The sequence below is a fragment of the Vulpes lagopus genome, chromosome 5, assembly GCF_018345385.1.
Source record: "Vulpes lagopus strain Blue_001 chromosome 5, ASM1834538v1, whole genome shotgun sequence".
NCBI lineage: Eukaryota > Metazoa > Chordata > Mammalia > Carnivora > Canidae > Vulpes > Vulpes lagopus.
In genome coordinates this window covers 74776858-74790137 of record NC_054828.1, presented here as the reverse complement: position 1 = coordinate 74790137, position 13280 = coordinate 74776858, and the positions used below count along the sequence as shown (strand labels likewise).

The 13280-nt window shown below is 35.5% G+C and overlaps 1 protein-coding gene across 8 annotated transcripts in view; it reads left to right on the top strand.

Annotated features, from left to right (window-relative positions):
* Window positions 1-13280, top strand: part of VPS45 (vacuolar protein sorting 45 homolog) — a 71992-nt gene that overhangs the window by 2352 nt on the left and 56360 nt on the right. For 6 of the 8 annotated variants that reach the window (XR_005987785.1, XR_005987784.1, XR_005987783.1 and 3 more), the window contains exons 3-10: window positions 1675-1735; window positions 6233-6312; window positions 7388-7456; window positions 7579-7716; window positions 8120-8230; window positions 11726-11860; window positions 12323-12436; window positions 12836-13003. Coding sequence is in view for 4 of the 8 variants with exons in the window: in XM_041754926.1 (XP_041610860.1) it covers window positions 1675-1735; window positions 6233-6312; window positions 7388-7456; window positions 7579-7716; window positions 8120-8230; window positions 11726-11860; window positions 12323-12436; window positions 12836-13003 (876 nt within the window). In the remaining 4 variants the exon portion in view is untranslated. The remainder of the gene's footprint in view (window positions 1-1674; window positions 1736-6232; window positions 6313-7387; window positions 7457-7578; window positions 7717-8119; window positions 8231-11725; window positions 11861-12322; window positions 12437-12835; window positions 13004-13280) is intronic. The other 2 variants (XM_041754924.1, XM_041754925.1) reach the window with 2 other exon arrangements.

Sequence of the window (13280 nt, the reverse complement as noted above, 5' to 3'; positions counted from 1 at the left end):
TCTCAAACTAAAAATGTGTTCCTTAAAAATTATTTTCTTTGATTATATTATAAAGTTAATTTAAATGTATTTTTTGGGATCCCTGGGTGGCGCCGCGGTTTGGCGCCTGCCTTTGGCCCAGGGCGCGATCCTGGAGACCCTGGATCGAATCCCACGTCGGGCTCCTGGTGCGTGGAGCCTGCATCTCCCTCTGCCTGTGTCTCTGCCTCTCTCTCTCTCTCTCTGTGACTATCATAAATAAATAAAAATTGAAAAAAAAAAATATTTAAATGTATTTTTTAACCTAAATGGCAATTTTAAAAACCTTTTTCCTATTTAAAAAGCAATGTGCATTGCTTAAACTACTTTTAATTCTTTAAGGAAATGTATGTATTTTTTTTAAACATTCAAAACTGTATTTCATGTTTGGACTGGGGACCAAATTCATATAGAAATTTAACTATGTGTTAATGGTACCTAAAATAGATTAAAACCTGCATTATGATCTTCTGTAATTGGAATGCTTATGTTTTGACCATATAAAAATCAACTTCTTTTTACTTCTAAATTTCACATTTTATTTTTATTCTTTTTAAAGATTTATTTATTTTATTTGAGTAAGAGAGGAAGTGTGAGTGGGGGGGGGAGGGGCAAAGAGAGAGAGAGAGAGAGAGAGAGTCTCCAGCAGAGTCCCTGCTGAGTGTGGAGCCTGACCTTGGGCTTTATCTAATAACCCATGAGATTGTGACCTTGAGCCAAAATCACGAGTAAGGCACTTAACCAAATGAGCCATCCAGGTGCCACTCATTTTTTATTTTTAAATAACTATATGAGGGCAGCTGGGATGGCTCAGTGGTTTAGCGCCACCTTCAGCCCAGGGCGTGATCCTGGAGTCCCTGGATCAAGTCCCACTTCGGGCTCCCTGCATGGAGCCTGCTTCTCCCTCGGCCTGTGTCTGCCTCTCTCTCTCTGTCACTCACTCACTCACTCATGAATGAATGAATAAATAAATAAAATATTTTTGAAAAATAAATAAATAACAATATGAAAGGTCAGCCTGCTTTTTACAGAAATCTTCATAAACATTACAGTGGTGCAGTCTTATAGGTCCTGATAAATTAAAAGCCAAAGTGAATACAATTAAGTGTATTTTCTCTTGAATATTGATTTTTTTAAGATTTTGTTTATTTAGTCATGAGAGACAACGGAGAGAGAGGCAGAGGCTCCATGTAGGGAGCCCTATGTGGGACTCAATCACAGGATCTCGCCCTGAGCTGAAGGCAGATGCTCAACCACTGAGCCACCCAGGCATCCCTGAATGTTGATTTTTTAAAGAACTAGAAATATCTAGATATTCTAAGAATTTTGATTAGATGAGTAATTTATAGACAAGCAGCCTGAGGCAAATTTATAGTTATTATCAATTTTATGTTGTACTTCAACATTTGTGTTTTTAATATTTTTACATCTTAATTTGGCCAAGGTGATGCAGCTACATAATTTTATAGATGATTCCTGATCATTATATTTAACATACCTCTTTTTCTCTGCCAGCCTTCATCCTCACAACATACATTTAAATCTAGACCTCAGCACTCCATGGACTCTCAATAAATACTTAAATAAGTCAAAAGACAATATTTATTATTCTTTCACTTAAACAATTCTCACATATTATTTGTTTATTTTTTCTAGGAGAATGTGGATTATCTGATTCAAGAGCTCCGGAGACCAAAATACAGTATATACTTTATTTGTAAGTATATTATTTCACCCATTCCATCATGTAACTGTATCCTAGCTAGTTTGTTCTATTGGGCACTACATATCATCAATAAGTTAACTGAATTCATTACTATACAATTCTGATTTCTTTATATCCTTTCAAAATATTAAAAGTCATGTGACCATTCTATTTTAGAGAACTAAGTGTGATTTTTTTTTCATTATTGATTGATTAGGTGAAAATTGCTTTTTTAAGTTTTACTTTACCTATCAAGATTCTTTGTATGTCAAAAAATTATAAGTAGCCAAATTTCACATCCTACCTCTGCAAAAAAAAAAAAAAAAGATAAAAGCATTTATTTATTTGTATTTTATACTTTTATGAACTGAGGCATAGAAGCTGATTATTTACTTGGAGGAGAATATGCTTGAATTTGTTGGAAAAGCAGAGATTTACTTACATTCCAGATGAAAACATTCCACTTCCCTTTGCCACTTTATTTAATACTTGAAAGTACAAGTCATCTGGTAGGTATCTCTTATGTATATAACTTTTTTGGGGGGGCGGGCAGAGTCCTGGAAATAAATTAGGTTTGTGGTTACTATACATTTTATATGATTTTTTTTTGATGTAATACATTCTGTTTAAGTTACATGTATTCTCCTCTAGATGTCATTATTGATCCTTATGGGATTAGTTGGTGTATTTTATTTGGTGCCATTTCCAAAACCAAGGACAAACCTTAATTCTCAGTATGGAGGGCATTTGAGAAATTTTAGTTTTTATTTTTTTTAAAGATTTATTTATTTGTTTGTTTGTTTGTTTGTTTATGAGAGAGAGAGAGAGAGAGGCAGAGACACAGGAGGAGGGAAAAGCAGGCTCCATGCCGGGAGCCTGATATGGGACTCGATTCCGGGACTCGATCCCGGGACTCCAGGATCGCATCCTGGGGCAAAGGCACATGCTAAACCACTGAGCCACCCAGAGATCCCCGCATTTGAGAAATTTTAAAGCTTACTTGAAGGCTTTGGAGTTTTAAGGTTTAGATTATACTCTAAGATATATATACTTTCTACACTATATGCCAAAATTAAATAATGGTACCAAAAATTAATATTTGTGATGAGACTATATTTCATAAAGAACTTTCTCACATATTATTTCATTCAGCCCTTAAAACAACCTCAAGAGGTAAAAATTGGCAATTTTTTTAGTTTCTGTAATCCTAGTAGGTTTTTTTTCTTTTGGCTAATAGCCATAGGCTTGCTTTTATAATTTAACTTTTTATTTTGAGACAATTGTCTAGGTTCACATTTAGTTGTAAGAAATAATACTGAGATCCCACTTATTCTTAGACCCATTTCCCCGAGTGAAGCATCTCACATAACTATAGTACAATACCATATCCAGGATATTGACACTGTTCTAGTTAGGATGCAAAACATTTCCATCTCCATAACGATCCCTCATATTGCCTTTTTATACCAGATCCACTTCCCTCCAACCCAACTCCCTCATTAATTCCTGGTAACCACTAACCTATTCTCTATTTCTATAATGTCATTTCAAGAATGTTATACAAATGGAATTATACAATATATAACCCTTTGGGATTGGCTTTTTTCACTCAGCATTCTGTAGAGATTCATCCAGGTTGTGACATGTATCAATTGTTCATTCCTTTATATTACTAAGTAGTATTCCGTGTTATGGATGTACTGCAGTTTAACTATTCAGTCATAGGAGGACATCTGTGTTTTTTTCAGTTTTGGCTACTACAAATAAAGCTGTTACAAACATTTGTGTATAGGTTTTCAAGTGAACATGAGTCTTCGTTTCTCTGTAGTTAATGTCCAGGAGAGCAATTGCTGGGCCATATGCTAGTTCCATGTTTAGTGTTTTAAGAAACTGCTAAGTGTTTTCTAGAGTGACCATACCATTTTACTTTCCACCAGCAATGTACAGGTGATCCAGTTTCTTTGTATCCTTTTTTTTTTTTTTTAAAGACTATTTATCTGACACAGAGACAGCATAAGCGGGAGGGGGTGGAAAACGGGAGAGGGAGAAGCAGGCTCTCCACAAAGTAGGGAGCTCCATGTGGGGCTCAATCCCAGGACCCTGGAATCATGACCTGAGCGAAGGCAGATGTTTGACTGAGCCACCCAAGAGCCTCAAGTTTTTTTCTATCCTTATGAGCATTTGGTGTTGCTCTTAGTTTTTATTTTAGCCATTCTGATAAGCATGTAGTCACTGAAGTATTTTTAGTCTGATCATAAGCTAGGTACTTAGAAAAATGTAGAAACTTGTACTTAGTGATATATATATACATATATATGAGAAATTCCCTGTGTTTCAAATTTAAGACATATAATGGAATCACTTCTTGTGCTGAGTCTCAGTTAAAAATTGAGTAGGTCATAAGATGAAAGACTCCTTTTTCCTCTAAAGAGAGTTCTTTGATGCAGCAGTTGAGATTAGTAACCAATAATCTAATGTTTATTCTCCTGGTTCTAAAGATTATTTGATTTGCACTATGAATCTATGAAGTAGAAGATAAAAATTATATAAAGGTAGCATTAAAGCCTAGGAAATACAGACTCTTGGAACTTGGATAAAGCAATCAATTTCACAATTTTATTTGATTAAAATAAACTAAATGAGTTTGTATGTAGTGATTTTATTCATTACAACCTTTCAGCACAACTTATATCATCACTAACCTGGCCTTCTGCAGACTTCACTTATTTATAATTTTTGTATTTTTATGTCTACTAAAAATATTGTATAATAGGCTTCTCCCTTTATTAAAAAAAGAACTCTCTATTATGGAAGTTTTCAAATGTATACAAATAGTATAATAAATCCTAATGTGCCCATCACCCAATTTCAAAAGTTACTTTGCCATGGCCTATTTTGTTTTAGCTATATTGCCACCTAATCCTCCACCAACATTATTTTGAAGATCTAAGACTTAGGAGTTCATCCCTAAATATTTCAGTATACATCTCTAAAACACAAGGACTCATTTTTTAAAATACCATTATTATAAGCAATGAATAAAATAAAATACCATTATTATATCTAAATAATAAAAAATAGTTCCTATTTTCAAATACTCAATGTTCAAATTTCAGATTCCCTTAATGTTTTTTTTGTTGTTGTTTTTGTTTTGTTTTGTTTTCTCACTGCTTTGGATTTGAATTATGATCATAATAGCCACACATCGATTGATATGTTGTTTAAGTTTCTTTAATCTTCTATAGGTGTTTTCTTTGTCTCTCTCTATCTCTCTCTCTCTCTCTCAAGTGCAATTTATTTATTGAAAAAACTATATTGTTCTGTTAAAGTTTCTCACACCCTGCCTCTTGCTGATTGCATCCCCATAGGATTGTTTAACATATTCTTTGTAGTTTAAAATACTCATGGGGCACCTGGGTGATGCAGTCCATTAAACATCAAAATATCAACTCTTGTTTTCTGCTCAGATCTTGATCTCAAGGTTATGGGATCGAGCTCCACTTCCAGCTCTGCACTCAGTGTAGAGTCTGCTTGAGATTCTCTCGCCCTCTCCCTCTGCCCTTCCTACTCATGTGCATGCAGGCTCTCTTGCTCTCTCTCTCTCTCTGAAATAAATAAATCTAATCAGTAAATAAATAAAATATTCCTCTAGCCTCTAGTTCTGTAAATTGGTACTTGGATATAGAAGCTTAATTAGATTTAGATTTGATTTCTTTTTGGCAAGAATATTTCATTGTCAGTGTTGTGTGCTTTCATTGATGGTCTCTTACTGTGATATTAGCATCAGTTGATGCTTAATGCCTAGGTTCATCCATTGATGCACTAGGGGTTGATAAAAATGATGATGTTTCAATCATCATTTTCATTCCTTCTTTGGTTTTTAGCTGGAATATTTCCATAAAGAGAAATTTCCCCTCATCTACTATTTGGTTATCTGTTGTATAGTTTTGTATATAAAAGAATAAAAGCATTATATGGTCTCATTCATTTGGGGAATTAAGAATTAGTGAAAGGGAATAAAGGGAAAGGAGAGAAAATGAGTGAAAATATCAGTCAGGGTGACAAAACATTTAAGACGCCTAACTCTGGGAAACGAACAAGAGGTAGTGGAAAGGGAGGTGGGCAGGGGGTTGGGGTGACTGGGTGATGGGCACTGAGGGGGGCACTTGATGGGATGAGCACTGGGTGTTATGCTATATGTTGGCAAATTGAACTCCAATAAAAAAAATAAATAAAATAAATAAAAGAATAAAAGCTTACTTCTTTCCTTTTATTTGCTATTTTCAATATAATGACGTGGTTCCCTGGCATCCTCCATTACCTTCACGGTGGTCTTTTTTTTAAGTATTATTTTGAACTTACAGATTTAAATATATTTGTGCTACTCATTTTATTTTGAAGGTGTTCAACTTTGACATATACCACAATGTATACATTAGGTTCTTTTATGTCTAATTGCAACAAAAGTGATCTCCTTTGAGTCAGCCACAGCTCATATGTCTGTTTCAGATTTCAGTAATGTGATCAGCAAGAGTGATGTGAAGTCATTAGCTGAAGCTGATGAACAAGAAGTTGTGGCTGAGGTTCAGGTAAACATATTGGTCCTCTAGCACATCTCTTATATTGGCCCTTTTTAAAGATTTGAGTCTAACAATTAGAAAGGTGCTGTCTCAGAAGAAGGGATCAGATATAAATTGGTCAGACATAAATGTGCATTGCACCAAACTATACTCATATTTAGAAACTCTGTAAGAAGTATCACATTGGGAACAGAATTAAAGGATTCAGTGGAAATGAGATTGGATTGGTACTGGATCCTACTTAACGGATAGGGAGGGTTTCACAGGGTTGGGAACAGAGTCAGATGTATTCTATGCTAGTTTTATGAACCACATTATAAGAATGTTCATCTACAGGGCTATGTCTGATTGGAAAAGAATAGGAAGTAAAGAATATGAATGAGGTTTGTTAAAGTTCTGTTTGTGTTTATAAAGCAGACTTTTGTCATTAGGTTAAAACTTGGTAACTCCTAAATATCCTGCATGCTATATAGTACATCACATCAGAACGTATCATGTTACCTTTTATTTCTTAAATGCTTTAGTGTTCTTGAATACATTTATATAGATGTTTGAATATATTTATCACTTAAGTGAAGAATAGGGCAGCAAATAAATAAGTTTTGGATTTTCAGAAGGATGTGCTAGATGATAAATGAATAAAAAAAGGAATGACCTATTTTAAGTCATATTCTCCCTCATGAGAATACACTGGACCAAAAAAAAAAAAAAAAAAAAAAAATACACCAGACAGCAACATTCTTTCTCATCTTTGTATAACAATGTATACCCTATAGCAGTGTCTTATTTTTACTAATTGTTAAGTGTTCACAGAGGTCTCCAGAAATGTAATATATATACTTCTACAACTTTGCTTTTTGTTTTTTAAAAGATTTATTACTATTGTTACTGTTTTAGAATTATTTTATTCCCCCACATTAACTATTGCTACTCAGTTATTAATCAATTTTTGTATGTCTTTGACACCTGTACTTCCTCAAATTTGATTATATCATATAGTATTATGTTGCATATGAAGATATTACTGTTATGATACAGCTGGAATTTATTAAATAACTGACTGATCTTGGTGCTTTGTTTGCAGGAATTTTATGGTGATTATATTGCTGTGAATCCACATTTGTTTTCCCTCAATATTTTGGGTTGCTGCCAGGTATGGAAGGAAAGGATAAAAAAAATAAGTTTATTTATCAGGTGGGAATTAATTCAGCAAGTATTGGACTTGTAAGAAAAAAATTCAAATATTTTCTCTGAATATACATTTTTAACAAAAAGGGTAGAAATTGGGATCCAGTCCAGCTATCCAGAACAACTCAAGGACTGACAGCTCTCCTTTTATCTCTGAAGAAATGTCCCATGATTCGTTATCAGCTTTCATCAGAGGCAGCAAAGAGACTTGCAGAATGTGTTAAGGTATGGCTTCCCCTATCCCCAGTACCAAAACATTAAGACCATTCATTTCCTTATCGTATTTCAGAAACTATAGCAATATTTTATCTACAACCAAGGAGGTGATGTGTTGGGTTTACTGGCAAAGAGATAGATCTTTGTAATAAAAAATCAAAAGCAACACATTAGAACTAAAATGCTTAGGCTTAACTCAGGAAACATTTGCAAGCTAAGTAAGTTAAATACTTATTTTGATCCTAACTTCTTAAACAGGATGCTACCAAACTTTGTCAAGCTTTTGAATTCTTTTCTGAAGGCCTATGAAGGTGCAAAGAACTGTTGTTAAATGTGTTTTTTATGTATTAATTTTATTATTTTTGTCTGCAACTAACTGGTTGACCAAACCATCTATCTCTCTCGTCCACAGCAAGTAATAACTAAAGAATATGAACTGTTTGAGTTCCGGCGGACTGAGGTGCCTCCATTGCTGCTTATTTTAGATCGTTGTGATGATGCCATCACCCCATTGCTAAACCAGGTGCAGAACCCTTTATTAGCATAATAGAAGCATGATTTCAAGTGGTATTCATCAAAATGCAGATGTGGAAATGAACAGTGTGGTCCACTTATTTGCCTCCTTATTTTCAGGTTTTTTGTTTTTTGTTTTTTTTTGCTTTGTATTTCCTGAGGTTTTGGTATCACTATTCTTCCAGCCACAGTCATCTTTGACTCTTTCTTCTGCCTCATCTTTCCTGTCCCTTTCTGCCACCACCTTCACCCCTATCAAGGCAACTTTTAGGTTCTGTAGCTTCTCCTTTTCTAATGTCTGCCTGCAGTTTTTCATTCTTACTGTCATTACCTCTGTGTAGACCCTAATCTCTCATAGGAATACTGAAATAGTCATCTACCAATTCCTCGTTTTTATTTTTTATTTTATTTTTATTTTTAAAAATTTTACTTATTTACTTCTTTGACAGAGAGAGAGCAGGAGGAGCCACAGGCCGAGGGAGAGGGAAAAGCAAGGCTCCCTGCTGATCAGGAAGCCCAATGTGGGGCTCAATCCCAAAACCCCAGGATTGCGACCTGAGCCAAAGGCAGACGCTTTACGACTCAGCCACCCAAGCATCCTTATTTTATTTTTTTATAAGAGAACAAATCTACACTTTTATTTGTTTACTTTTCAGTAAATTTAAATCCTTGAGTGTACAGCATCACAGGGGTTCTATGTCCAGTGGCCTTAGCAGGAAGATTGCTTCAGAATTTGACATGAGCCATGCCACTATTTATATGAGTTACCTTCTCCAGATTACTCTGGTTTGTTTTGTTTTTGTTTTGTTCAGGTTGCCACCAGGAGTCACTGTGTTACTTGCTTTGTACACATAAGCACATCTCTTGCCTAGAGAGAACTTAGTTTCATCTTGAGCATAAACACCTTCAATTTTAAAAGCTGTGTGCTCCCTCTGGTTCTGGAGATCCTGCTTATAGCCAGGAAAGATGGCCTTGAACCACAGCCTTCCAGGCATATTTATCATTTTAGCAGTCCTGTTCCCAGCAGGCCTCCACAGCTCCAAGATGGCTGAAACAGGCCTTGATTCCCCACTTTTAATTTCTTTCTATTCTAATATATTTCATACGCACAGTGTTGTCAAATCACTTTTCCTGAAGCACAGTCCTGATCTTACTACTTTTGGCTTAAAAATCTTCATTTGGGGCAGCCCCGGTGGCTCAGCTGTTTAGTGCCACCTTCAGCCCAGGGTGTGATCCTGGAGACCCCGGACTGAGTCCCACGTTGGGCTCCCTGCATGGAGCCTGCTTCTCCCCTTCTCCCTCTGCCTGTGTCTCTGCCTCTCTCTCTCTCTCTCTCTCTCTGTCATGAATAAATAAATAAATAAATAAATCTTTAAAAAAAAAAATCTTCATTTGGTTCCCATTTTCCTACTGGCTTAAATACAGATCCCTGAACTTGGCATCCAAGAGCCCTCACAGCATGGCCCAACCTTAACCTACAGCTCACTACTGTGCAGATATGCCGCATGGTTTCCAGCCATCATTTTTTTCATGTTGCAACCTCTGTCTAAATGCTGGATTGTTTGGAATACCTTCTCTCTTCACCTATCAACATTCTCCTTTAAAACCACTCAAAACATCTCCTTGAAACCTTTCATTGTTTTGGTCAGTTCTTCTTTTTTTTTTTTTTTTGCATAAAATTACTCCAGAACTTTGTGTCTCTCTTATGTCTTGTGCAGCACTTGCCATGTTGGACCTTTGATTATTTTCACACATTCCTTCAAGGTAGACTGTGTCTTACATGTGTTCTTCTGCAAGTATAAAAATAGTACCTTATACAAAGTAGAGGCTTTATTAATAGTGACTTTGAATTCATGGGGAAAGGCATAGCCTATATTTCAGTCTCTTCCTAGTTTAAAATCATGTTAATGATAGGAGAAATCTGTAGCAGTGGAGTGCAACTTTTCTATGATAGGATAGCCTTCTATTCCTAAAATACAAATTAATACATGTTTACTTAAGAAGTTTTGATAATATAAAAAAGGAAAATGATTGCTTGTAGTTCTGTTTCCCAAAGAAAAACAACCATTCATTCAACTGATTTCACTGAAGACCTATTATGTGCCAGGTATTATATTAAGTATTGGAAGTAATGTGGTGCCTGAGTGGCTCAGTCAGTTCAGCATCTGACTTATGATCTCAGCTCAGGTCGTGATTTCAGGGTTGTGAGTTCAAGTCCTGTGTTGGGCCACATACTGAGTGTTGAGCCTACTTTAAAGTATTAGAGGTAAAGGTTAAAAGATGCAATGTCTGCTCACAAAGAGCTCATGATCCAATGGGGAGAGAAGTAAACTGATCATTTTAATTATAGAGTAAGTGCTAATGCTAGAAGCATGCACAGGATCCTGTCTATGGGAGCATAACTATTTTGTTGTACTTATTTTATGTGCCCCCATGAAACTTGCTTTGTTTAAGATTTTATTTGAGAGAGAGGGTATGTGCACATGCAAGCAGAGGGAGGGGCAGAGACAGAATCTCAAGCAGACTCCTCGCTGCGCACAGCCCAATTTGGGGCTTAATCTCACAACCCATGAAATCATGACCTGAGCCAAAACCAAGAGTTGAACACTTAACTGAATGAGCTACCCACCCAGGCACCCCTGAAACTTGCTTTAAGGATTCATTTGGCAAGTATTTTAAGAAATGAAGCACCTTCTTTTGTAACCTTAAGTTCTTTCTTAGTAAATCTAGATTACTTAAGATGAAGTAAAAATATATAAAATATTTCTATCATTTACATTCTAGATTTAGAAGGTAATTTGCTGGAAAATACTTAGTTTTGTCTAATGGACCTATAACTAAAGTAACCCATTCTCCAATAAGTAGTGAGAAGGCAGAATTTGGGGTTTCTCTATTCCATTTTCACCAAATAAGTTCATATTTTATAAGAATGGGAACCAATCCTTTTTTTCATAATTCTATTAAGTAAATATATGAAATAAAACAGATTCAGAGGCAAAGCTTCTGAATATGTGTGTGTTGATCAACTCACAAGGTTGTTTCTGATAGTATTAGTGTTCCCAGGATAAATATAGCACCACTCAGATCTGCAAGAACACACTTCTCATGCTGCAGAAAACCACAGAAGTGTACAGGAAATGGTACAGCTTGTAACTGCAGTACCAATATAGCCCTATCTGTGAAGCCAAAAATATACTCTTAATTCACAGGCAAAAACTGGAGCTAATGATAGATCTAATTTGTTTTCTTTCTATCAGGAATATTAATCTTGCTGCTCTTCTTCTGAAAGTGTAAAATCTAAAAGTATTTTGACTTTTAGTTTAACCAATTACCATGAATCAGTGCTTAGTAGAACACAAAATATTAATAAAACTTGAATTAAATAAAGAACCTCTATGTAAAGAAGACTAGTTGCTAAGAATATTATCAGTTTTTGTTTTCCTGAAGATTTACTATTTCCATGCTTTGTCAGTTACCAATTTTTTTGTCATAATTCTTCATTTAGTGGACATACCAGGCCATGGTTCATGAACTACTGGGCATAAACAACAATCGGATTGATCTTTCCAGAGTGCCAGGGATCAGTAAAGACTTAAGAGAAGTGGTCCTGTCTGCTGAAAATGATGAATTCTATGCTAACGTAAGTGATTAAAGTTTTTTTTTAATTATTTTCAGTTTTTTGTTTTGTTTTTTTTTTTAATGTAAGAAGGCCAGTATTGTCTTGTTTGAATGAGAACAGGTATGGGATTTCATGTGGAAGGGTAATAGAGGCATCCTGTAGATAAACTGCATCTCAAGAGAGGGCGGAAGACTTGGATTCTGACACTTTAACAGTTTTGGGGTTTTTTCATCAAAATCACATTTTTAGCTTTGTACTTTTAGAATTAGAACCCAATGTATTTACTTCCTTCCCTTCTGTAACCATTTATGAGAATAGTAATGGTATTCATCACCAGAGTCCTGGCCAATGTCCAGATTTGGTCATTATAATGGAATTTTCTTGCCCTTCAATTCTGCCTTCAGAATTCTATTTCACTTCTTTTAAATGGTCTGAAAGTCAGACTCATTGATAGAATTGTGTTTCCACCTTCCTTTTTCACAGAATATGTACCTGAACTTTGCTGAGATTGGTAGCAATATAAAGAATCTCATGGAAGACTTTCAGAAGAAGAAACCAAAAGAACAGCAAAAACTAGAATCAATAGCAGACATGAAGGTAAATTGAACATGTTCATGGATGACTAACATGCAAGACTTTGGAACTCTTCATGTAAGCAACATTTCTGGAATATTCTCAGTCTGATTTCTGCCTTGATTCATTTTGTTTGGTTTGAGATAATTTTCTATACTATTTCTCTTTAGGAAACAATATAGTGAAAACTTCATAACAAGCCATGTGCTTCTTTCCATTCTTCAGTCACATTTGGAGTAAAGAGTCAGTCTACTGACATATACCAGTTCTTCTCCTTTTAAACATAAGCAAAATGCCATGGGATTTAAAGTTGTAGATGCCTTTGTCTGGACAGAACAATTCTTGCTTGCTTTTTCCCTTCATACATGTCTGTCCTCAGTCAAGAAATAACAGAACCCCCAATTGGTGTTTTTCCCATGGCAGGCCTTTGTTGAGAATTATCCACAGTTTAAGAAGATGTCTGGGACTGTATCAAAGCATGTGACAGTGGTTGGAGAGCTGTCTCGGTTGGTCAGTGAGCGGAATCTGCTGGAGGTTTCAGAAGTTGAGCAAGAACTGGCCTGTCAAAATGACCATTCTAGTGCTCTCCAGGTATCTATTCAGTCCAATTTGATGAGCACCTACTATGTGTAAGGCACTGTACCAGGCAGAGCAAGAGATACAAAGGCAAGTAATTCTTCTTCACCAACATGGAATTTATAATCTAACAAGGAGTTGAGACAAGAACACAGATTAATTTTATTTAAGATAGATATAAGAACCACAGGAGAAGAATAATGTGCAGTAGCAAAAGGTTCAGGCAGTTGACTATTGAGGAGGGCATCCTAGTCTGCTAGAAAGAATACTAAACTAAAATCAGAAGATCTGG